This window comes from Eptesicus fuscus, chromosome 15 (genome assembly GCF_027574615.1).
Source record: "Eptesicus fuscus isolate TK198812 chromosome 15, DD_ASM_mEF_20220401, whole genome shotgun sequence".
In the NCBI taxonomy this organism is placed as follows: Eukaryota; Metazoa; Chordata; class Mammalia; order Chiroptera; family Vespertilionidae; genus Eptesicus; species Eptesicus fuscus.
The window spans coordinates 37,401,120-37,427,954 of NC_072487.1; the positions used below are offsets into that span (position 1 = coordinate 37,401,120).

General features: G+C 37.8%; 1 protein-coding gene and 1 pseudogene across 2 annotated transcripts in view; one reads left to right on the plus strand and one right to left on the minus strand.

Annotated features, from left to right (window-relative positions):
- Positions 1-1,581: 1,581 nt before the first annotated feature.
- Positions 1,582-26,835, minus strand: part of ABHD17B (abhydrolase domain containing 17B, depalmitoylase) — a 44,537-nt gene continuing 19,283 nt past the window's right edge. For both annotated transcript variants that reach the window (XM_054727037.1, XM_054727038.1), the window contains exons 2-5: positions 9,428-9,897; positions 6,015-6,194; positions 2,889-3,096; positions 1,582-2,087 (exon numbers count right to left, since the gene is read on the minus strand). In XM_054727037.1, the coding sequence (XP_054583012.1) occupies positions 2,073-2,087; positions 2,889-3,096; positions 6,015-6,194; positions 9,428-9,894 (870 nt within the window). In that variant the 5' untranslated portion in view covers positions 9,895-9,897 and the 3' untranslated portion in view covers positions 1,582-2,072. The remainder of the gene's footprint in view (positions 2,088-2,888; positions 3,097-6,014; positions 6,195-9,427; positions 9,898-26,835) is intronic.
- On the plus strand, positions 12,726-13,378 carry LOC103286531 (PRELI domain-containing protein 1, mitochondrial-like; annotated as a pseudogene).

A 26,835-nucleotide genomic window follows, 5' to 3' on the forward strand; every position in this document is an offset into this window, starting at 1 on the left:
TACAAAATATCAGATTTAAAACAGCATTTCTTCCACTTTTCTAATGTAAGAATCTCATTTCTTAAAGCATACTACTAAAACTTTTTAATAGATGTTACAATTGTATTTTGCAAGTTTAGTACATGGCCTACAGGAGGAAATAGAGGGTATAAAATAATTTCAAGTTTTATCTGGCTCTAATGAAAAACAAAAACAAAAACAGTTTAACAGCCGAAACCGGTTTGGCTCAGTGGATAGAGCGTCGGTCTGCGGACTGAAAGGTCCCAGGTTTGATTCCGGTCAAGGGCATGTACATTGGTTGCAGGCACATCCCCGGTGGGGGGTGTGAAGGAGGCAGCTGGTCGATGTTTCTCTCTCGATGTTTCTAGCTCTCTATCCCTCTCTCCCTTTCTCTCTGTGGAAAATCAATAAAATATATTTAAAAAAAAAAAAAACAGTTTAACAGCTTTTAGCTCATTGACATTCAAAAACTATGCTTTACTTCTCTTTTTTTTTTTTTAAATAGGATTGCTTTTCTCTTTCTTTTTTTAAAAAATTATTTTATTTCAGAGAGGAAGGGAGAGGGAGAGATAAAAACATGAATTATGAGAATCATTAATTGGGCTGTCTCCTGCATGTCCCACTCTGGGGATTGAGCCTGCAACCTGGGCATGTGCCCTGACCTGGAATTGAACCATGACCTCTTGATTCACAGGTCGACTCTCAACCACTGAGCCATACTGGCCAGGCCTATAATTATTTTTCATACTGAGCTCTAATCTGCCATTTTCACTTTGTTCTACTCTTGTCAAAAAGAATAAATCAGTTTCTGAAGTTGTCTTCCATATTATTTCTAGTTAAGCTAAAATCTCCAGATTCTGTCTGTGAACTTTTGACAAATGCAGTTTCATATTTCTATCAATGGCTTTCTATTGTTTCAAGGACAGTAATCAGGGTCCATGATACCACATATGACTGTGCCCCTAACTAGCTTGCCAGCCTCATGCCATCCTTTCCATTTGACCTCTGGCCAATCTTTAATTTCAAATACACCTTTCTTCTTCCAGGTTTCCACATACTATTCCCCTCAGCCAGTAATGTTTCACCTGGGCCATGTAGGTTCAGTCATTTTTTAAAGCTCAGTTGAAAAACTACTTCATGGGACTCTCCCTTGCCCTTCTCTACATCCTCCCCTTCCAAGAGTACCTTTTACCTATTATAATACCCTACTAATCTCCTTCAGCCTTTATCCAAATAGTAATACTTGTGTAATGAGGTATGGCTCCTCAGCTATACTGTGAAGTCTATGAGGACATGGCCAATGTCTATCTTTATCAGGCATAAAGTTTTGCAAGCTTTAAACATGCAATAAATATTCATTGCATGAATACGGAATTAACCAAAGAAAACACTCAGCTAAACTCTGGGGTGTATGTTGTACAAAGAAGGAATTGTATAGGCGCCAAGACAATCTTGAGAAAGAAAAACCTCTCCAAAGGAAAGAAGTAATAAAATTTAGAAAACTATAGATTAAATGAACAGTAACTTTTCTTCACCCTTTATAGGAGGTAGAGAATATGGAAAAAGGCAAACAAGCACAGCTGAGTGGTATATTTGTTGTTTTACTGTTAATTTGACACATCTGATCCAAAGCATTCACAATACTTGATATACTTTGAAGAGAATCATATACTATAGTCTTAGACATAACCGCAGAACAAGCAGAACAATTAAAACTACATAAGGCCTTAAAAATATCCACAGTGTGTATTATTTCAATATCATTCATTTACAAGTTAGACTACATACCATTAATTTATTTTTTATTTTTCTTTCATTTTTTAAATTCAGGAATGATTCATTCAAGGAAAGGCAACTTAGTTTTTGTTTGTGAGTTTTATTTTTTTACTACATAGGTTAATATAAAAGTTATGAATTAAATGTTTTCTGATCTCCTACGTCAGGAGTGAATCCATGAAATTCTCAGATAATAATCCAAACCAATAAATCCTTTTGTTAAAAATAGTCAAAGTGAAAAGGGACGAAAGCCAGTCTGTGGTCTTGAAGAACATCCAATAGACTTTCAGGTTGTCTTATAACGAAGAGTACTGCAAAATTTAAAACAACATTGCATACAAAAGTCATTCTTGAAGCTCTATATGCCTTTTAAATAACTAAAATAAAAATTTTAAGTAGTTGCCTCACAGTACCAAACTTATAAATCAAAACTAGTTAAAATTCAGTGCTACCATGACTTCTCATTTACAAGGTAACTAGTTGGTAAATTAACAGATGGCATAAAAATTAAGACTTAAATCATTTATTTTTTTATTTTTTAGAGGAGAAAATGTATGATAACCAGGGAATACAGAAAATCCAATGTACTTTACAATAGAATAACTGTTTACACCTCTATTCCTGTACAACAGGGTTTAGGTCATCTCTAGTGAATTTGTGTGTTTTTTTAGTACTTGAATTGTTTCAGATACACAGCTTTTTATTGAAAGAATATTACATTTGTATACCAGGATAAGATTTGGTACATTGAGATGTTTTAAAAATATTTATAAATTTGTTTCTCATATGCAAAAGCATTTGGCAATACTTTTACAGCATTTGATTTCATAGAATTAAAATTTCATACAGTACTTATATCTTGATGTTAAAAAAAATTCACAGAAAAAAATATAAATTACACAGCCTGACTGCATGATACTGTTATTTCCAGTTATAGTTCTGGTAATTAAAACCTTCATTAAGTCTGTTAACAAATCATTACCTGTACATTTATGAAGGCAACTGACATGATTTGCAAACAAAACCTTCAGGTTTTATGTTCTTTACCAAAGAGTGCAGTTCAGCAAAAGAAAACCCGGTATGCAAATTTACAGAATATTTTACAAATTTACCAATTCCTGTGACACAAACTGTTTCAACCTTTCAAGGTACTGTCCATAAAGTTCCACATCATTGTGACCTGCCCCTTCAACCCACAGAGGCTCCACAGGTCTTTGGCAACGTTCAAACAATGCAAGGCCATGTGAAAAGTCAATGACTTCATCTTCAGTCCCATGAATTATTAATACTGGAGAGGTTATTTTAGAGATTTTGTCAATACTGTAGAGAAAAAGGAGGGGGGAAAGTCAATGAATTAACTATGAAAAGGAATGTAAAACAAACTTTCTTGTGCTATATCAGAGAGATAACTCAAAAACCAGAATCTATCCAGAAGGAATTTAAAATATGATTCAAACCCTACAGCACCTTTACATACAATGTTAATGTCTTGCACAGAAAAACTAAGGTTGCAAGGAAACTAAGGACCATTTCAATATGTGTTAATTTCATACCTTTCTGCACTCATATACGGCAGGATTTTTGTTTGTTTTACGGTATTAACTCACAAAAATAGAGCAAATGTAATTAAACATAAAAAATGTTGGAGTTGAATAGTAGATAGGAGAAAACAATTTTTAAGAGGATAGAAGGTAAAGTGAAGAACCAACCCAATTTATGCCACGGAATACAGGAGAAAACTAGGAAATGACAGGGGGATGAAGGTGAGTGATTGAAATATTTACAATTTGTTCAAAGAAATAATTTAGGTCCCTCTCTGTCAGCATCTTTCCCCTACTTTTTGCAGCAGGGTAACTGCACTCCACCTAAAACTGTGGGGTTTGTAGACTAAGGGATTGCCAGACACAGTTTAGGTCAGAGGTATCAGAGGCCAAGCGAGCATATACATACTGGCTGCTGTGAACCCTTTCTCCCTACTGGGCTTCCAGAACTGGCATCCAGGACTTCATCCACCAAAGGGGAGTTTTAGAAAGTCTTCTTTGGAGACTATACCCACTTTAAAAGGAAAAATATATAAATATTGGTATGGGGGTTCAGGTGGGGATCCCCAATTAATTGGCTTGACCAGATCACTCTACAGTGAAGCTCACAGTCAATAAGTCTTAATCACCTGCTTCAGATCAGCACTTTAGTTCCTCTGCCTTACTATGAGCAGACAACCAAGAATTACCAGACATCAGAGGATTACACTAACATAAGACAGAGATCAAAACAATCAGAATTTAAAAGGCAATGCAAAGGAGACATAAATTACAGAGATTACACATAAAAACACACACCAACAACTTAAAAAATCTGGATAGAGAGGGAGAGGGAGGGAGACATGGGGGCACTGTAATCATAAAATGAGGATAGAATCATAAAAAGTAAAAACATTATCAATGAAATTATTCAAGGCTGCATTTGGTTAAGGAAAGAATGTTTGGGTATATTATTTGCTGTCAGATATTCAATACTAAAGGTCTTTTTATAACAGTTAACTGTTAGTGCTGTCCTCTCTGTTGATGCAATAATGAAAGAGGGAGGTAGACAAGAGATGTAAGTTTTATGGCAACAGCATTACCTCAAATACCTTCCTATCATCGCTATGATTCAGCTAAACAGAAGCAATGTAATGCACATACCTTCCAACCTACCAATATCTAAAACAAAAACCGAAAATAAAAATCAAATTTCCCTCCAATAGCTTGTTTTGGTGATAAGATCACATGTACCATAAGCATCCCTTCAAAAGTGACTCCTGACTTGCTAATGATGAAAAAAAAAAGTTTTTAAAATGACCCTTGATGTTCTTATAAAGAATCAAGTGATGCCCTAGCCCAGTGGTCGGCAAACCGCGGCTCGCGAGCCACATGCGGCTCTTTGGCCCCTTGAGTGTTCTAACACCACTTCTTCAAAATAGACTCGCCCAGGCCAAAAACCGACTTCTGCGCATGGGCCACGAAGTTTCAATCACACTGTATGTGCGCACCCGCACGTGGTATTTTGTGGAAGAGCCACACTCAAGGGGCCAAAGAGCCACATGTGGCTCGCGAGCCGTGGTTTGCTGACCACTGCCCTAGCCAGTTTGGCTCAGTGGATAGAGTGTCAGCCTGCGGACTGAAGGGTCCCAGGTTCGATTCCGGTCAAGGGCACATGCCCAGGTTGCAGGCTTGGTCCCCAGTAGGGGCCATGCAGGAGGCAGCCAATCAATGATTCTTATCACTTATGTGTTGTTGTTTTTTTTCTCTCTCTCCCTTCCTCTCTGAAATCAATAATAAATAAATAAAAATAAAAAAACTACCGTATTTTCCGGCGTATAAGACGACTTTTTAACCCAGGAAAATCTTCTATACGCCCAGTCATCTTATAGGCCGGAAAATACGGTAAGTGATGACTTGGTCTTTCATCATTGATGTTTCTCTCTCTCCCCCTCTCCCTCCCTCTCTAAAATCAATAAAAAACATTAAAAAAAAAAAAAAAAAGAACCAAGTGATGAGTTGGCCTTTGGTCCACCTATCATTCACAAATAATATCCTCTTTATTGTTGCCAATTAGGCAAAGAAAATAAAACTTAAATTTGCCAGCTTTTCACTTCTTGAGTTGGTAGGAACTACCCTCTTGTCTCAAGAAGCAGTAGAAGTAGCCCTTCTTTCAAGTTTGTCTAACACCTTTTGTTTGTAGACTTTGTGGCGGCAATACTTACCCTAGTTCATTTAAGACTCAACCTTTTTTGCAATTCACTACTTTTGTCAATTAGATACCAATACATATCATTCACTCATTTTTATGACATGTGTCTCATTTTCCCTCTACTTCCTTTCCTCCAATATTGTGTCTCTATGAATGGGACCACCACCCAGGGAATTATGTTCAAGTTCTTTTACTTATCCTATATCCAGCCTGACATTTAGTTCTATCAGTTTTGTTCTCAAAATCATTTTGTCTCTAATACTAATGCCATTGTCTGGTTAAAAGGCCCTCAGTACTTTGCACCTGGATCACTACTGCTCAAACATTTCAGTTTCCTGACTGGTGTCTATTACTACCTGCTTAAGTTAATTTTTCACAATTTCTGTAAGATATGAAAAATAGTAGCTCATGGATGAGTGATTTGTATCATGAATACCTTAAGTGATGGAATAAAATTCCCCTCAAAAGTTTCTTTGAATTCAAGTATTTTGAATATTGATACTTACTTTGGGAATGCATCAAAACAGTAGGTTTTCTTGGTATCAGGAAAAGCAACTCGCATTCCTGAGGTCAAAGGAGAATGAAGAATAACAGCAGCACTCTCGTACCGAGCAGCAAGATCCACAGATGGTACTGTCCCTATACTTTGGCCATATATAATCACATTTTCAGGGCGAATGCCATATCTACAAAGTTCAGAAATTGGAAGAAAAAAAAAAAAGAGTTGGACTGGTATGGAAATGTTCAATCATCCCTAACAACTTAACTTTGTAACCGAATGACTTAGACAATGTCAACAAAGTTATATCTAAACTTTAAGTTTCTTAGTCATCACTATTATATTTAATGCTATAGTAAAATCTATTGTCTTAGCTTATTTCATTTTTCAATTTCATCTTTTGGAAAAATTGCTGAGGTCTTTTTAAATTTTAATCTTAAAAATTTATTTATTAAACCATTTATATAATTCAACACATTATTGACTAAATTTGGGACATATTATTATCACTAATATTTTAATGATTGATATTTAATAGATAGTATTTATCTTCCATTAAATGTAAGAAACATTACTTCTCTAGACATCAAAAGTAGATCGTTTCCTTTTCTGAAGTTGGTCATATTGGTGAAAATGTGACATATAGTTACAGTATAGAATGAATGTACACATTATTTTAGCCAAGAGCAAATTACTATATTTCTTGAAATATGCCATTACTTACCATAGAAATGGATTAGTGATTGAAAAGATAAGATGAATGAAAATTCCAATGACATACAATTCAGTTAATTATGAATACACTTCATGCTAAAATCTCAAGAGTATTGCTTTACTCCCTTTAAAAAGGGTTTGGATTTAAATACGTAAACTCACTGAACTCAGTAATATTGGGCACACACTATGTTCCAGGCACTATTACCTGTCTACAATATAATTGTCCCAACTATAAACTACTGCAAGTGCAAGTGAGATGCTACAGGAGCTAATGAATGTGGGGTTAAGGGTTAAGTGACATCAAATATACCTTTCCACTTCAGTAATCACTTCTGGCTGCTAAGGGCCATTTGATCAACAGCTTCTAATCTTTTGAAAAGGTAATAGAGCTTTCCAAATTATCTGAGCATTCACCAGGAAAGAACAAGACAAGCCCTGTATGCTCCCTATGGCCCTTTCCAGGGGCACACACCTATTTGAACTATCCAGCTAATGACATCCCCTCCCATAGTTTCTTCCAATCAGTCCTACAACTCAAGCATTTGGATATTTCCAGAGTTTGGGTTCCATCTACTCCAGACTGACTCTAAATGTAAGTAAACGCAGAAAAGTTTTCTTTACAACAGACCTGGCTGTGCATACTTTATAGGAATGAAAATTGGGAAAATGAACATTTGCAGCATCAGCATAACTCTTAAGGCTGCACAGTTGCTGTTAGCTGAGTAGCAGCATTGTTGGTGGCAACTATGGGTTTTAGGCTAAAGTTAGTGATGGGCAAGGTTCCAGAGCAGCAGAGGCAGCTGCCAATGTCACATCAGAGGACTCCGAGCAATAACAGAATTTCAGAATAAAAGTTAGAAAAGACTTTAGAGACTATCTACTCTGGTTCAGCTGCTTACTGAGCAGATGTTCAAAGTCAGAGTAAGTTAGTGACAGACCTATAATTTGAACCCAGGAATCCTGACTCCCAGTCCAGTGTTTTTTCTATTACAACACAAAGATGATGATTTCAAAATTTGTAGGTGAAGGCTCCATAGTGAATATTAGTCCCTTATTTTCTCTTGATAGATCAGAAGTTCAGAAACTTAGGGTTATTATCAATTATCCTAAAAAGAAGACCAGACCATTCAAGTAATAACCACTTAAGTTCATTATTTACTTTTCCCTTCCTGATTACTTAAGAAGCACTAACAATAAAGGCTGTCTGCTTTAACTAAGCATATTTAAGAAACATACTAGTCCACTGGAGTTACCCTTTAAAATAGTGAATTATGGTATACAAATTATATCTCAAATCTGTTATTAAAGAATACATATTACTGCCCTGGCCGGTGTGGTTCAGTTGGTTGGGCATCATCCTGTGCAGTAGAGGTTACTGGTTCAATTCCCAGTCAGGGCACTCAATCCCTAGTGGGGGATATACAGAGGCAGCTGATCGATGTTGCCCTCTCACATCAATGTTTCTCTCTTCTCCCTTACACTCTCTCTAAAAAACAATTTTGTCATTTAAGGTGGTTTTTAACATTCTGTTCTTCTACCCAACCCTGAACTCCTTTCCTGCTACTTATATTACTTACCATCTATTTTTTTCTTATTCATCAAATACGTTTTCATATCATTTCAACTGATTTAAGAATCCCCTTTATATAGAACTTTGCTATGAGAGTTGAGTTTTATTATATATCTTGAAGGGGTAAATGGTTCTAAAGACATTTTCCAAAAAAGGCTATGCCTACTAACAAAATTGAAGTGGTTCTTAACTAACGGAAATCATTCCTATTTAAACATTAAATTAGAAACATTAAATTTTCTTTTTCTTTATATTCTGTTGATACTATTACAGATATCCCCATTAACCTCCTCCTCCCTACTGCCCTTGCCTACCTCTACTTAGTCCCCACCAGCTCCTTCCCTCTGGCCATCACCACACTGTTGGTCTGTGTCCATGGGTTATGCATATATGTTCTTTTTCTTTTCTTTATGTCCTTAGCTTCTAACTAAAATACTGTGGAAGTCAGGCAGCTTACCAATGTCTAATAGGAAGAATAACTTATACTAAGATATCTACTTACTGTATGCTAAATGATGAGATAATATACCGACGTTTTAAAAATTGCGTTATTTTTTAAAAAGATTTTTAAGTATCCTGGTGACTAGATAAGACTAACACAATTTCTAGTTTCCAAAAAAATGTAGTTATAAACAAAAAACTGACATAGTAACAGAAATTATGTAAATGATTTATCATAGCATTAACTTTTCTTCACTTGAGAGCCTCTCCAAATTTTGAGTCCAGAATGAAAGTAAAATCTGTTTTATAGAATGAAAACTTTAAAAATAGTTCCATTAAGATATCTTTAAGCCACATCTTCTAGGAAATAATTATATAAAATAATGCAAACCTGGGTTAAGGATTTTGACAAAAAACAATGCATCCTCTTATACTGTTAATGACAGGTCAAGTCAATGAGTAATTAGCTAAATCACATTTTCTCTCAATCTCGTGAAATGCTGCAATTTTGAAAATACATTTTTTATATTACACTTTAATAAGTTCAACTACAATCTAATTTTAACTCTTCATAGGTATATAATGATAAATATAGTCTCTATTTAGCACTTTAAAATGTGTTATAAAAAGTCTATATTCTAATACAAGACAATTTTCCCAAGTATGGAAAATAATTCTCAATCACCATTTACCTTGTCCTAAGAGCAAGCCAAGCAGCTTCTATGTCTGCATAGAGGTTCTTCTCCGATGGTTTCCCGGAACTTGCACCATATCCAGAATAATCATATGAGAATATATTACAGTTAATCCGTGATCCCAATCCTATGTAAAAGCTGCTCATCTGACCAAGATCAACAGCATTTCCATGTGAGAAGAGTAAGGTGTATTTGGCATTGGGTGAGCAACGCACAAACATGCAGGCAATTCTGTTGCCTTTACTGGTTCTAGTCATGAAACACTCCATAGCATCTTTTTCTCTAGAAGAGTACTGCCAGTCAGCTCGTTCTGATAGGTGTAAAGTCCAGCGGCTTCCACTTTCATCACACATTAGTGTGTAAGTTGGATCAGGTGGCAAAAATGCTAATTTTGAAGCAATTTTCCCTGGACAAGGTGGACAGCAGAAGAGGCAACATAGCTCACTAAATGAAAGATTATTCATCTTCTGAAAAAGAAAAGAAGATAGCAAATGTTTTAATTGCTGAACTGTGCATTCTGCATTCTCATACAATAGAAGGTTAAAACAAAGACACCAGAAGTCAGTGTCTACTACTATTATTTCAAGTATCTTCAACCAAAACAGATTTTGGGAATCTTTCTAGAAATACTGTAATTCCTGGATGAGGCAAATGTTCCTGATCAGGAGAGAGACTATATGTTTCAAATAGTAATGATTATATTTTAAAGTATTTACCCAAAATATGAAAAATACAAGAGTAGAAGTAATGTTTATTTCCCTACAAATATCAACTCAGTAAGTATAAAATCATATCTTTAGTATAGTTTGTAAGTTCTGTGAAAATTCTCAGAATCTCATGGAGAAGCTAGGGATTTAACATAATATAGTAAATATGTAATAGAGTTATGAAACATTTACTATTTGTTACTATTGTGCTAGGTGTTCTATGCATATTTCCATGTTTAATCCTCGAAACAACCTTGTATGTTGGTCTCTCACAACGTGAGGCAGTGGTGGAGTCAGGATTTGACACCTGGCTCAATCACTATATATCACTGGGCTACACTGTCAAGGGCTCTCGACACTATTATACCAGAATCTTATCATTTTAGCCGCAGTGCCAGAGGCCCAAATAATTTATAAAACTTTAAATGTATGCATGCACGTAATCACTGCCCATATTAAAAAGGCTGTAATATAAAGTCCATTATGGAAAAAGGTAAAATCCTGTAAGAGTAAAATTTCTTAAATGGTTAGGTGGGAAAGAACAAAAATATTTGTAGCCAGAGATGGGGGTGGAATCCCAACTCTACCACTTACTAGCTGTGGGTCTTTGGGCAAATTATTTACCTTTTTCACTCTCCTTGTTTTTATACGTGAGGCCAATACCTACACTGAACAGAGTGGTTGTGAAGAACAAGTACAATAATATAGTTTAGGCACACAATAGAATAATGGCCAGATAGTTGGCTCACTTAGGAATATTCTACTTTCTTCTGTCTTTTTTATTAATATTTTAAAAATATCCACCTCATATTAACTCAGGAACAAAAACAAATGCTTGTTTGCCCTACCAGCATTTCCTTCTATGTTGTCTTTTCTCAAATTCCTATGTTATTTTATCAATAAAAGACCTTTGCTTAGTTCCTGGTACCTGATTTTCACCAAAAAAATCTAAATACAAGGATAGGAAAAAATGTACATTATACCAAAAATGAGAAATTACCTCAGGAGTGACTAAAGAGGTGAAAATATTTGGAAAGAAAAGAATGCCCTTTTCACTTACTACTGAATTAAAATCTAGTTTGTATTGCTCAATACAAGTGTGTTTATTTCCTACTTTGAGCTAATTAGATGGAAAGAAGCAAAAACAGCACAGACAGAAACAAGAGTTGGAGCGACATAAAGGGCTTTAAAAGAAAGTGTATCTTGGATACTGGGAAACAATTTTACTTGTTATTTTACCTTTATTCCTCTTCAGCCTTCAAAGCGAATATAGCCTGAATATGTTAATGTTTTAGTCTGATTGGAACAAGAGCTAGAACAAAAATGACAACTGGGTATTGTCTCTAGTGGCAAACTCCCTGAAGTGTTATGTGCTAAATAGGATTCTGAGGGCATATCCAGGGCTTGGCAGGCAAAGAATGTGTGATAAATTAGCAATGTTTATGACAGAATTTGGCTACAAATTTATTATTCTGGTCAGGAGGATAAAAGACCTGGTGAAGAAAATGGAAGTAAAGGGAGGGGAGTTCAAAGGGTCAGTTCCAGAGAAAGGGATGACCTGGAAAAAAGTTGAGGTGGAAGGTACAATATAGCAATGCTGTGTTATTTCTTGCCCCTCCCCCCCGTCTTACCAGTATATGCCATCAACTGCTGACCCACAATAGCTTATTAAAAGCTTGATTAATAAGTAAAATGTACATAGCTAGACTATGTTTCTATAATTTACCTCTTGAACATGAATACTTTTATATACTCTAAGAAAGTAATTTTGAATTAAACATGGCTGGCTGAACATATACAATGCTTCAGAGATGCCTCTGGGGATGAACACCAAAGGTGAGCAGCACACAGGAAAGCTGCAGTGCTAGGGCCTGGTTTAATGAAGTCAACCTGACCTTCTTCAGGGTGGCAGAAGAAAGGATTCCCATCACCACTGCCTCAAATCCAGATAACTGATGTCCACTCAGTAACAAAAACTTGCAAATTAGCACCTTCCTAATAATAAGCCTGATATAGAACAGCAACATGGATTTGCTTAACCTTTTGCACTCAGATGTCGAGTGTGACTCGACGCGGTTAGCATTAGAATAAAGGAATCGAGAAAAAAGCAAGCGAGTGCAAAGGGTTAAAAGTTATTTTCTCCTTTTCTGTGTGAAAAATTTCACAACAGAAGTATAAATAAATCAAATAATCAGAGTTGAGTAGTTACTGAGGAAAAACATTTTATTCTTAATAAAAAAATTTAAGAATCATTAAAATATCTTGTCAAATTTAGATTATTTTAAGTCTTGTTTGTTTTATATAAAACACATTTGAATAAAAATGCCATTTACTAGTCATTTCATGGCAACAAAATCTTGAAGAGATATGGCAGTGAATAATCATAGGGGGAAAGTATTAGACAACTCAGAGTACACAAAAGCCATAAAGGGGGGCGGCCTGACAACTTCTCATGGTGGTTGTTGCTGGTGGGGTGCAGTGGGGCAGTGACTGGTGCCTGGCGGGTGTGCGCCCAGCCCCGGCCTGGCCTCCACGTGCCCCCCCCCCCCCCCCCCCGCCCAGGGCTCTGCACCCCTGATGCTGCTCAGGTGCCGACCCCACCCGGCCGGGACAATGGTGAAGTATTTCCTGGGCCACAGCGTGCTCCGGAGTTCCTGGGACCAGGTGTTCGCTGCCTTCTGGCAGCAGTACCCGAATCCCTATAGCAAACGACATAGTGCATCGGGAGGCGACCCCTGACCAGAAGCTCCGGTCCCGGAGACTCCTGACCAAGACCAACAGGATGCCCCCTGGGCCGAGCGACTATTTCCTGCCAATGTTGCTCACTCGGTGTACATCCTGGAGGTTTCTATTGTGGACCCACAGAACCAGACCATGACCATCTTCACTTGGAACATCAACCACACCTGGTTGATGGTGATGGAGTTACTGTGTGAACTCTGATAACAGCAGCTGGAGTGAAATCCACCGGGAAACTTGGGTCTCCTCTAGCTTATTTGGGGTCTCCAGAGCTGTCCAGGAATTTGGTCTCGCCCGGTTCAAAAGCAATGTGACCAAGTCCGTGAAGGGTTTTGAATGCACCTTGGCCAAGCTGCAAGGTGAGGCCCCTTCCAAAACCCTTGTTGAGACAGCCAAGGAAGCCGAGGAGAAGGCAAAGGAGACGGCACTGGCAGCTACAGAGAAGGCCAAGGACCTTGCCAGCCAGGCAGCCACCAAGAAGCAGCAGCAGCAGTTTGTGTAGCCAGCGCAGACCCTGGTGCAGCAGCACACCACACCGCCGGCTGCACTCCCTCTGCCCTCCCCCCTGGATTTTATTATTAAAGGTCAACTTCCAGCCTGATCTACTCCTTGGGTAGTGGGTTGGAGATATCTGTTTGGCATCTACAGTGCATCAGACATGTTATCCATGTCTGGGCCAGGCCTGCTTCTTTCTGCATTGGATAGCTGAGGAGAGATTTGCCCAGGGTCATGGACAGCATTCAGGCAAAGTGGTCATAAACACTAGACTGTAAGCTCCATGAGGGCAGGGACCTTTGTTTTCTTTCTCTGCTGTGTTCCAAGTATCTGGAACAATACCTAGCTCATAATAGACACTCAATAAATATTTGTTGAATTAAAAAAAAAAAGCCATAAAGGACAGACAATAAATTGAATGACTTATAGAATTTGGGAGCCAGACAAACAAGGATTTAAAATAAGCTATAACAAAGTTGTGTGTGTGTGTGTGTGTGTGTGTGTGTGAGAGAGAGAGAGAGAGAGAGAGAGAGAGAGAGAGAGAGAACGAAGTAAAAAAGTGTGCCAGAAAAATCCATCCAGCTGGAATCCCTGATATAACAAAACAAAAAAAATCAGTATCTGAAATTTAACAGATTGTTTGGGTATGAGAATTGATAATACTTGAACATATTAGTAGGTTATAAGATCAGGTTGAGGAATTCCCAAATATGCTATTTTTCAGGGGGAGAGGGATGAAAAGATAGAAAATATAAAAGAAAATTTAAGGAGGATAGAAATAGAAATAGCATTATCAATACTATAGAAGTTTCAGGAAAATAGGAGAAAAATAGAGATAAGCTAAGCTAAGAATTTCTCAGAATTGAAGTAAATTCAGATTGAAATAGCTCAGTGCCAAACAGATACTTAAGAACAGACAAACTACAAAGGAATAAGAATCAGATGAACACCTGACTTTTCAATAGTAACATCAGAAACCAGAAGACAGTGGAGGGAGAGTATTAAAGAAAAAAAAATGTCAAACTTAGAATTTGACCACTTTAGTGAGGATAAAATAAAAATATCTGCAGACATGTAGAAGCTTAGAAGGTTTACCAAACCAAGACACTCTTTAAAAATTCCAGCAAGGAGGAAAATAAATCTAAGAGACTCTATTTATTGTATATAAATGCTAACATATATAAATGCTCACAGCACTATAATTCATAATAGCCAAAATAACCATAAAATGTCCATGAACCAATGAATAAATATACAATGAAGTATTATTCAGCCATAAAAAGAGCAAGTATTGATGCATGCTCCAAACTGGATGAATCTTGAAAAAATTATGCTAAGTGAAAGAAGCTAGTCACAAAAGATAGTTTATTATATTATTTATTTGTATGCAATGTCTAGAATATGCAAATCTATGGCTATGGGAGATAGGAAAGTTGGAGAATAATGGCCAAAGAGTATGAGGTTTCTTCTGGGGATAAGAAAAATGTTCTAAAATTAATTTGGGTAGTGGTTGCACAACTCTATTAATAGTATATTAAAAACCAACCAACTGTGCATTTTAAATGAACAGATTGTAGAGTATCTGAATTATATCTTAATACAGCTGTTAGAAAAAAAGAAAAGGTGTTTGGAAAGCTAAGGTTACTTGCAAAGAAAGAGCAAAAATACCCATGCATTTGTTGGGTGGCTGGGAATTTTTCCTTTTATGTATTAAGGAAAAATGTTTTATTGTTTGTGGTATTTTTATTAAGACAGACTACACAAAAATAAAGTAATAAAGACAAATTGGTGCTGGCACAGAAACAAATAGACTTAATGATAACATTGTAATTAACTAGTTATTATTGGAAAGGAGCAAAGGGAAGGCCAGATATTGTAGGCATGTCATTTGGGCAGCTTCACCTGGAGGCTACAACTTTACACTCCCAGGGGCCCAGAGCAAAGAGAAGATAGACACATTTCCAGTAAAGTTGGTGGTGGGGACACACACACACACACACACACACACACACACACACACACACACACACACCTGGGGACAGGGACAGGTGAAGAATGGGTGAGGCCGTTGCATGGGCATGAAGAAGATTTGGGATACAAAACTCCATAAACAAAGTTCACTCTCTTGGGACCTGAGTGACTCTGGGCGTGTGGGGCTCTTTTGCTCCAGCTTCCCTGCATTTGCCCACATGGCACATGGCCATGTGAAACCCATACACAATGGACTAATGGACTGTAACTGACCCAGTTCCAACATGGAAAGGAAACTCTGGATACTGGCTTTGCTTTTAGCTTTACTGAAACCCCAGCTTATACTTCTTTTGGAAATGGGACTTGTAAACCCAGGGATGTAACTCCACGGAAATAAAGCTTTCTACCAATATCTCATCCTCCTGTGGGGTTCTCCAGAAATGCTTCTTCCAGCGGTTCCCCAAGAACCCCACTCCCATTAGCAATGGGGAAGACCAGGCATGGTTTTCTCCAATAACACCAGTAACAGAAGACATAGCTTATAAACAGAGCTGTGCATAAATGAGAATCTTCTATGACACAGCTGGTTTCTCAAAGGAATAGGAAAGGATGGATCCTGGAGATAGTTCTGGAAAAATTTACCAGATAGGCAAAAGTAGTAGTTGGATCCCTACCTCTCAGTATGTAGAACATAAACCACAGAGAGATTACAGGCCTAAAAGGAAAAACTAATATAACTTAAAAAAAAAAATTCCACAAACAATAAAACATTGGTTGATTCAGTTCCATTTAAATAAAGGCTTTTCATGCAGTGAAAAATGCTTTGGGAAAGATGATTTCTTCATCCCAAACTGTCAGAGGGTTAATATTAAAATATAAGGAACTTCATAATCAGACACTCATAAATGGAATCACTATTTGGCTCAGCGACTTAACCTGGAGTGGAGGCTCCCGCCTATCCCACGAGCCCAGAGCCTTCCAACATGGCAGCCTGGCTTCCAACATGGCAGCCTGGCCCTGGTTTCCCCCCTCCATTTGGGGAATCTCTAAACTTCTCTGGTGTTCTGGTCTTTCTCCCATCTCAGGCCTTTTCCACTTCTGTGTCAGTCACCCTTATCACTTCCGGTCATTCTTCTGGCACAAACCCTGGCCCCCAGAAACCCTCACTCAGGCCAGCCCCAGGCCCTGAGAAAGGGAGCAAAGGGATTCAAATCTGCTCTCCACCTTTCACTTTCATCTTAGAAGGCACTTCAAGGTCATGGCATCTCTGAGGTCTGATCCTTAAAATGAGGTCTAAGGAAAAGCTCATGACAATGGTCTTGGCAATAATTTCATGGATATGACACCAAAAGCACAGGTAATAAAAGCAAAAATAAACAAGTGGGACTACATCAAACTAAAAAGCTTCTGCAGCCCTGGCCGTGTGGCTCAGTTGGTTGGAGCATCATCCTGTACACCAAAAGGATGCAGGTTCGATCCTCAGTCAGGACACATACAGAAGAAAATAAAAAAAGGAACTTCTGCAAAAACTAGGGGAAAAAAACCCCACAAGTAACTCAAGAGAACAAATGGACAAAATATATGAATAGCGAATTTTCAGAGGGATAAACAAGGCTAACAAGTATATGAAGAAAGGTCACTCTCACCCAACTGTCAAAGAAATGTAAGAAATTTTGACACTATAAGAAAGATGAAAATTTAAAAACTAAGTAATATCAAGTACTGGTGAGAATGGGAAAAAAGAGGAACCTTTGTGAACTTCTTGGTAAGCCATTTTGTTTGCCTATGACCCAGAAACCCACTTTTAGGTTAAGTACTCCAAAGAAATACTTGCACAGGCCTTAAGGTAACATGTACAAAGGTGCTCACGGCAGCATTACTTGTATCAGGTGTAGGAAGCAACACAGATTCCATTACGGGGGAAATGAATATAAAAACGTTGGATACAGATTATGGAATATTTTGCAGAATAAGAAATACAGTATTTTGTTTTGATGGGTAGAAATTAAAAATATAGTACTAGGTGAAAAAAAGGAATGAACAGATCTATGCTATCATTAATGTAAATTAAAAATACTTAAATGTTATATATCTTCAAGGACAAATTATCTAAAGACATGCATACTTGAATGGATATTTATGGAGGGAGAAAGGAGGAGGTTGAAGGGGAAAAAATAAAAATTAAGTAAAACAAGAGCAGGACCCATGTTCATTGATGATGATAATGTGCCACACAGGGGGCAAAATCATATCTGCTTGTGTATCACTGGGCACCTAGTGCCAAGCAGAGTACCTGACAAATAATAGGGTTTCTAAAATTTTTTGAGCGAATGAGTTAGTAAATGAGTAAGATTAATTCAACACTCTGCATCTAAGAAACCCCCACAAAAGGAAAAAGTTTACCAAATCACATTAACAAAGAAAGCAAATATGTTTTGTGATAACTACTTACGTTTCTTGTATGGGGATAAAATAGAAGCAGTCAAATAAAAACTATGAACAGAAGTCTGGAGGGTGGGTGTATGTGGTGAAAAAATTGGTAGGCACTAAAATCATTCAGTGGGTTATGAAGCTCAGAATAGGATAGTCTTCCAGGGAGAAGGAAATGTTGCCTCTCTCAAAATCAATTCACAAAACGAAAGGTCAACTCAATGTTAAACAGATGGCCCATTGTGAAAATTAAAGTTTTTCTTTTGGCAGGGGACTCAGAGTTACTTCACTTACAGCAGGAAGAATTTCCTAAAACTGTGAATTAATTTAACTCCTGTTAACTTTTTCTGCTCAATGACACACACACACAAAGACAAACATCTGAATTCTTTCTCAGCAAAACAGGAAGACTAGCGCTAAAAAAAAAAGTCCCCAAATAGAATGACCTACTATATCTCCTTCCTCTCTTCTGATAGAAAAAATTACTGAAATGACTTCTGTCAATTCTTAAGGTAATAACAATTTACTGAAAAAAAAAAAAAAAATCTCCCATCAATCTCCTTTTGAAAAGTTTCTTGGTAATGTAGGTAGACTCAAATTACTACATCTACAAAGGACAACTGATTCTTTTAAGGTTCGAGATGTTGTTGTAATGACCTAGTACTCAATAGACTCTTAAAGAGGTTTCAGAGAAAACATTTTAAAATGCTTATATCTTTTCTTCATTTTGGTGATATTTTGACAACTAATGCTCTATCCAATCTGAAGTGTAGATAGTATGTGATAAGCCATTTAAATTGTAATATACTAAATTTCATGCTAAGAACTACATTCTAGCATATGAGCCTAACCAGTGGTTAAGGACAACAGGGGGGTGGGAGCATGTGTGGGGAGGGGTGTGGGCTGGGAATGGAGGGATGAGGACAAATATGTGATACCTTAATCAATAAAAAAATTAAAAAGAAAAGAAAAAAAGAAAGAACTACATTCTAAAGTCCAATGGAATTATTTTGAATTTGACTTCATTCATGAATAAATCTGGAAAAATAATTTTATATATTCTATTCTGTAGAATATCAGAGTTTATCATGTCACCTAGAGAATCTGCAACTACTTCCAGTTAGTTATAGGCCCATTTATTTAGAAATCAGACTTCTAGAGGTCCCAAATGATTCAGCAACATTTCCCGGACATTATCTTCTAAAGTTATAAATAAACAAGTCTCTGAGCATTTAAACACAAAAAATAATTGAAAATGGAAAGAGTGAATAAAAATGTGAAGACTGGTCCATTTGCTACCATGTTTCTCTCCTACATCGATCTTTCTCTCCTTCCTCTTTCTCTGGAAGCAATGAAAAATATGTCCTCGGGTGAGGATTAAAAATAAATAGATAGATAGACAGATAGATAGATAGATGGATAGATAGATAGATAGATAGATTTATAGCAGAGCCTCACACCAGAAATAGAAAAATGAGGTGGATGTTTGATTATTAACAGCAAGAGATAGCAAAGATCAGAATGGACTAAAGTCAGAAGTGACAGTAGAGAAGATACATATTCAACTATGAAAATGAAACAGATTTTAGGTGAGTTCTGCACAAGGGGGCCAGGAGCCTAACACATCCAATAGACTGACTCAAAGAAATCACCATAATATATTATATAAAGGTGGTCAATTATATAACAGCTCAGTAGCTTAAAGCAAGTACCAAAATGAATAAAATTAAACTAACTTCAGTATTTTTTGAGAGTTCCAAGCAAGTTAGACACTGCTGCCCTAAGATTCAGTATGTAATCTGTAGCAACATTTACCAAAGTATAGTGATTAAGTAGAAACCATGTTATAACATTAGAGCTTAGTGTATTCAGAGAAGCTGAATATTCACCTCATAATAAGTTTAATAATATGCTTTTTCAGTCAAGATGGAGCATCCAAAAGATTTAAAATGATCAAGTGTAACTTAGAAACTAGGTGTTTAGTACAATGGTTTTGTTTTTTTAACACATTTTCTATCTTATTTGTATATGCATTATATAGAAATACTAGAGGCCTAATGCATGAAATTCGTGCAAGGGGCTTGGCCCTCACAGCCCCAGCTTTGTCTGGAAGGTCATCCTGAAGGTCGTTTGACTGTCCGGTCTAATTAGCACATTATGCTTTTATTATTATAGATTATTATAGATAGCTTGTAAAACACTTAGGTCTCTTTGAGGTAGGCTGTATTTCTTTCCTTTTCTAGAATATTATAGGAATCAGCAGCAGAGGCACTCTGCTGTCTGAGAGATCAGAGGACATGACTGAGTGACTTTGCTAGAATTAAAATTCTAAAGACACACACCGCATTATCTGTGCTACATGGGAATTCCAACTTAAAAACTTAAGTTTTACATAGGTCAATGTAGCCATTTCTATACTTCTGTTTTCCCTCAGTTTCTTTTTTAAAATATGCTCTTGTTGATTTTTTAGAGATAGAGGAAGTGAGACGGAGAGAGAGACAAAAACATTGGTGAGAGAGAAACATTGATCAGCTGCCTCCTGCATGCCCCCTACTGGTGATAGCCCAAAACCTGGGCATGTGCTCTGACAGGGAATCGAATTGGCAAACCTCTTGGTGCATTGGATGACACTCAACCAACTGAACCACACTAGCTGGGCACCCTCAGTTTCTTTCTTTTTTTATTTTATTAATCCTCACCAGAGGATATTTGTTCCATCGATTTTTTTTTTAGAGTGGACGGGAGTGGGAGAGACAGAGAGAAACATTGATGTGAGAGACACATCATTCTGCAGGAACCCCAACCTGAGCTGGGGATGGAGCCTACAACTTGACGCGAATCGAACCCATGACCCTTCAGTCCATGACCGACAGTCTAATCACAGAGCCAAACCAGCTAGGGCCTACCTCAGTTTATTTATTCTCACTGCACTGTCCAATACAGGAGCCACTAACTATATAATGATATTTAAATTTAATGAATATTACATATTCCTCAGTCACCTAGCCACGTATGACTAGTGGATACCAAATTGCACAGTGCAGAATGAACATTTCCATCATTGTAGAAAGTCCTATTAGGCAGTGTTGAACTAGACCATTAAAACAGAGGCAACCCAGGACCAGAGCTTACATGTTTCAGATCCATACTACCTTGAAATGTTGGAGCTTTACTGATCTTCCCATCAAAATTCATGTAGGCAATTTTTATAGATCCTATTGAACATTGTAAACCACATAAAATGAAACGAGATACCCACACTATACTGTTTTAGAAGAATGTTACCTTGACAAAAATATTACAACAGTTAACCCAAATCTATCGTAAAAGCCATTTTTTTTTAAATGAGCAATTCAAATTAATTAGGCTATCTATACATTTTAATGCATAGTCATAGGATCCACATTCTTGAAAGGTCCCCTGTAAGCTAGAGTTGTAAGTAAACCATAAGAAAATATAAAAACATTTGAGACTATTAGCCAACTAATTTCTGAACATAGCCCATACAGTATTCTAAACACTTAACAATCCTGATGATCCACTTAACCAATGCTCTAACAAGTGAATCAAGTATTCCATATTAAGCAGGACAAGTTGTCAACTTTTGCATATGCTAATACCACAGATTCCTGTCAAGCTTTTGGTGCCTGGAAAGTGCAATTAGCTCATCATTCAAAGTCACACCTCTATATATGCCAAGCATAGCTAAACCATGGACACACATCCCACCCTCTTTCATCAGTTTTTGGCACCTCTATGGAAAGGCTTTCCAACACATGCTTATCCTCAAAGTTCACAGAAGAGCTACCACAGTACATTGGTAGAGACATTCCACAAATACACATTATTCCCTCCTCATCTATACTATATATATAAAAGGCTAAGTGACTGTCCAACCATCAGGTAGGTATGATGCGCACTGACCACCAGGGGGCAGACGCTCAACGCAGAAGCTGCCTGAGCTGGTGTGCTTTGGCAGTGGCAGTTCTTGGGTGACGCATCCCAGAACCAGAGAGGAGGGAGTTCTCGCACTCTGGCACCCCTCAGGGGATATTGGAGAGCTGGTTTCAGCCGGATCCCCGCAGGCCAGGCCGAGGGCCCCCATCTGCCAGAGGGACCCTGCTCACTCTGCAGACATCCTTTGAGCCACAGTGCCACCCCAGGTGTGGCTGGCCAGGAAGGGACCACAGGAGGTTGGCTCCAGGGTGTGCCCAGCCTGTCTCGCCCAGTCCCGCTCCTCTGGTCACCTTTTAATTAATTCCCTTTCAATGTGCATGAATCCATGCACTGGGTCACTAGTTTATAAGTAAATCTGTTTCTGGGAAGCTTTTCAGGTGAATACTTATTCAATACAGTCATCTCTTCATATCTGAGGGGGGATTGGTTCCAGTACCCCCAAGGACACCAAAATCTGCACACTCTCAAGTCTCTTATATAAAACTAGAGGCCAGGTCATTAAATTCGTGCACTGGGGGGTGAGGGGGAGGTCCTTCAGCCCAGCCTGCACTCTCTCCAATCTGGGACCCCTCGAACATCCCTCTCACAATCTGGGACTACTGGCTCCCAACCACTCGCCTGACTGCCTGCCTGCCTGCCTGCCTGATTGCCCCTAACCACCTCTGCCTGCCAGCCTGATCACCCCTTAACCACTCCCCTGCCAGCCTGATTGACGCCTAACTGCTCCCTGCCGGCCCGATTACCCCCAACTGCCCTCCCCTGCTGGCCTGATCGCCCCCAACTACCCTCCCCTGCAGGCCTGGTTGCCCCCAACTGCCCTCCCCTCAGGCCCGGTCCCCCCAACTGCCCTCCCCTCAGGCCCGGTCCCCCCAACTGCCCTCCCCTGCCGGCCTGGTCACTCCCAAATGCCCTCCCCTGCAGGCCTAGTCCCCTCAACTGCCCTCCCCTGCTGGCCTGATCACCCACAACTGCTCTCCCCTGCCAGCCATCTTGTGACCACATGGGGGCAGCCATCTTGTGTGACGGTATGATGGTCAATTTGCATATTACCACCTCATTATATAGGATAGCACCATATTTGCATACAACATGCATATCCTTTTGTATACTTTAAATTATCTCTACTTACTATATAGTACCAGATACAATATGAATGCCATCTAAATAGTTGTTATATTGTATTGTTAAGGAAATAATGACAGGGAAAACAAACTGTTCCATGTTCAGTACAGATGTAACCATTGTAGGCATAACTACATAGTGCACCTCAGCAACAATGTAACATTTCTGTGAATATTTTCAATTCCTGGTTGGTTGACTCCATGGACACAGAACCGGTCTATAGCACACTATAATTCAGTGATTTTAAATGATGTGCAGTGGCAATGGTGTGCCACAGGAATTTTAACCTTTTGCACTTGGATGTCCAGTGTGACTTGACACGGTTAGCATTAGAATAAAGGAATCGAGAAAAAAGCAAGCAAGTGCAAAGGGTTAAAAACATGCAATACCTGACTATTAGAGGGGCACTGACCTCTTTCCCCTTAGACTGTCAAATAAAAAAATATCAATAGCCAACACAACAACAGTCTGGAGTGAATGAATCAAAATGATACCTTTTTTTTTTTGTTTTGTTATATTGGCAAAATTTTTTTTTGGTGTGCTGCAGAATTTTAGTAATTATTTTATGTGTGCCATGAGATGAAAAAAGCTGGGGAAAGAAGTCACTGATATAATCTAATCAAAGTAGCCATAACTTTTTAAAGATTTAAGGATTATTATAAACTAGAGGCCCCAGGCACGAATTTCATGCGCAGGTATGGTTCCTAGGCCTGGCCTGTGTTCAGGGCCATCTTCCCCGGCTGCCTGCAGCTGGCCCCGCTCCCCGTCACCACCAACCCCCAGTTCCCCATTTGCCATTGGGTGATCAGTGCCCAATGGACAGGGGAAGGGACCGAGAGGTTGGCTGTTCCCGCCCACTCACTGGTCCTACCCCCGCCGCGGGTGACCATCAGGCTATCAGAGCCTGCCGGCTGGGGAAAAGGACCAAGAGGTGGTCAGTTCACCTCATAGTGACTGGTCCAGCGGTCATTCTGCCATTAGGGTCAATTTGCATATTACCCTTTTATTACATAGGATGATGATTTTTAAAAATAGGGCTCATATTTCTGGTATCCTGCTTTGACTTTCTATGAGTTATAAACAAGATTATAAAACCATGTACAGTCAACACTGCATATGAACAATTTTCCAATCAGCCATTCCTTAACAAGTAGTAAATAAAATAATCTGTTCCAATAAAATAAAAACTATCGAACAAAAGCTGCTTTTGTTCTCAGGCAATAAAAATTGCTGTAAGATAAACTGGAGCCAGTCAAAAGACAAATGTAAATGGTGATAACACTACTACATTCAAATAATTATTAAACAAGCTGCATTTTTAAGATTTTATATATATTAACTAGTGCCCCGGTGCACGGATTCATGCACATTGAAAGGCAATTAATTAGAAGAAATATTTTAATATCGCTATTCGCCCTTTATCTATATAGAAGTGTCAGAGATGAAAGAAAATTATTAAAATGTATATGAAAATAATATATAAATTGAATAATAAACAATAGCATGATATAACAACAAAGACATGATATAAAACAACAAAAACATGATATAAAAACAGCATTGATAAAAACAATGACTGATAAATTGATTAAACTTATTCTACTATCTCCCTGTATACCACATTAAGAGTAAAAGAATTTTCAGAGTGCTTCACTAATTTCTTTTGTGATGAAGTATTTACAACTTTAACGTCACATGCTCTTCGAACTCGAGAGAAAGCAACATATAACTGACCCCCGAAAACGGGTTCAGGTAGGAATATTCCTACTCTGTCTAGAGTTTGTCCTTGTGATTTATTAATAGTCATTGCATATTACCTGCAATGGCATCACGGGAAACTGTCTTCGAATTAATTTAAATGGGAGCATTAACTTTTGATACTGAAGAATCTATATTTGCAAGTTCGAAATTTTCCTTGGTTATGAAAACCAGGGTAATGTTTATTTATCAAAATATACTTTTTATATAGCTAGGTATTATTGTAAAAACTCCATAAATATTAACCTTTTAAAATCCTCATTACAACGCTATTATATACCATTACCCCACGGCCCCCCCCCCCCCCCAATTTACAGGTAAGGAAACAGAATTTAAATTCCCTAAGAATACAATGAAGCCAGGCTTCAGTTTGGGTTCAGAGCCCATGCGTTTACTCACTGAGTTAGATTAGTATGGGGCAATGAAAACGAATGTTTTGCTACAGTTTGAACAATAGAGAATGTAATGAGTCCAGTGGAGAAAGAAAAATGAAGATAAAAGAACTTCCCATTCCACACCAAAACAAATGTAACCAAAAAATAAATAAAAAATTTTAAAAATCAAAGATTTGATGAAAAACAGAAAGGTGAGGTAGTTGTTCAGAATGTGAAAATATCTATCTGGGGAAAGAGGAAGGAAATGGTCTTGGCTACCAGATGGCAAAAGAAAAAAAACCAACAGTAAAACCTGGACTGGTATCTATACTAATAAATTCACAACTTTGTTGTTTTCTTCTGAATTCTGAAGTTACTTTAAAAAAAGGCAAATTTTACTAATTAAATATTAGAAAGTGATATATTTCAGTGGTCTTTCAATATTGTAAAAATTCTATTCCATAAAATGTACCTTTGAGAGCAGGCAGCATCAGTTTGCAGTAACACCTACAAAACCACCCCAGGTGGATTTGTCATTTGGATTAACTGACATCTTAATACTTTTAAGTGACACTCTGTTGGGATGTTGATGAGTGGCACTGAATCTAGAAATCAATTTGGGAAGAACTAAAATCTTTGAGTGTTAGTATTCCTGACAATGTATCTCTATTTTTTACATCTTTTAAAATATCCCATTTTCTAATTGTTTGCTGATGTACAGAAATGCAATACATTTTTGTGTGCTGATTTAATATACAACAAGTTTGCAAATTGTTATTCTCTCATTACTGCTTTTTGCTTTACTGCACTGGCTGGGATTCCAGTACACTGTCGAGTAAGCTCCTGGTCTTCAATGGTGAAACAATGATGGTAGTATAACGTTTCCTGTAGAATTTTTATAGCTATCCTTCAGAGATTAAGAAAGTTTCCTTGGCTTGGAGATGTGGCTTAGTGTCGACTTATGAACCAGGAGATCATGGTTTGATTCTCAGACATGGCATATGTGCGGGTTGCAGGCTTGATCCCTAGTAGGGGGCATGCAGGAGGCAGCCAGCCAATCAATGATTCTCTCTCATCATTGATGTTTCTCTCTCTCTTTCCTTTTCCCTTCCTCTCTGAAATTAATTTTAAAAAACTTCTTTTTAAGTTTCCTTTTTAAAAAAGTTTTAATGGGATAAATTCCACAAAAACCACTTGGCATTCTTGGAATAATCCTAATTTGATGATAATGTATACTTTTATATACATTGGTAGATTCACTTTGCTAATATTTTGCACAGAATATTTTATGTTCAACAGTGAGAATGGTCTTTAATTGTCCTCTTTCATATGTCTCAGGTTTTTGTATTAAGGTTATACTAACCTAATACAATTTAGTTGAGGAGTGTTCTCTCTGCGCTTAAGAAAAATAAGTTACATCTTTTTATAGCCAATAATTAGTTTACTATGACATTTTTTCCCTAATGATTTTCTGTGTTCTCTATTGTTTCTTGCTATTCTTTCCCTCAATGTTACATTAACTCTTATTAAAAACACTTCTCTAGTAATAATTGTTCCAATGAGTAAATGGTATCTCACAAAACAACAGTGCTGACTGCACAGAAACTAATATAAGTCTTTTTTAAAAAAAATATTTTTATTGATTTCAGAGAGGAAGGGAGAGGGAGAGAGAAAGAAACACCAATGATGAGAGAGAATCATTGATTGGCTGCCTCCTGTACACTACACTCCCTACTGGGGATCAAGCCCGCAACCCGGGCATGTGCCCTTCACTGGAATTGAACCTGGGATCTGTCAGTCCACAGGCAGATGCTCTATCCACTGAGCCAAACCAGCTAGGGCAATATAATGA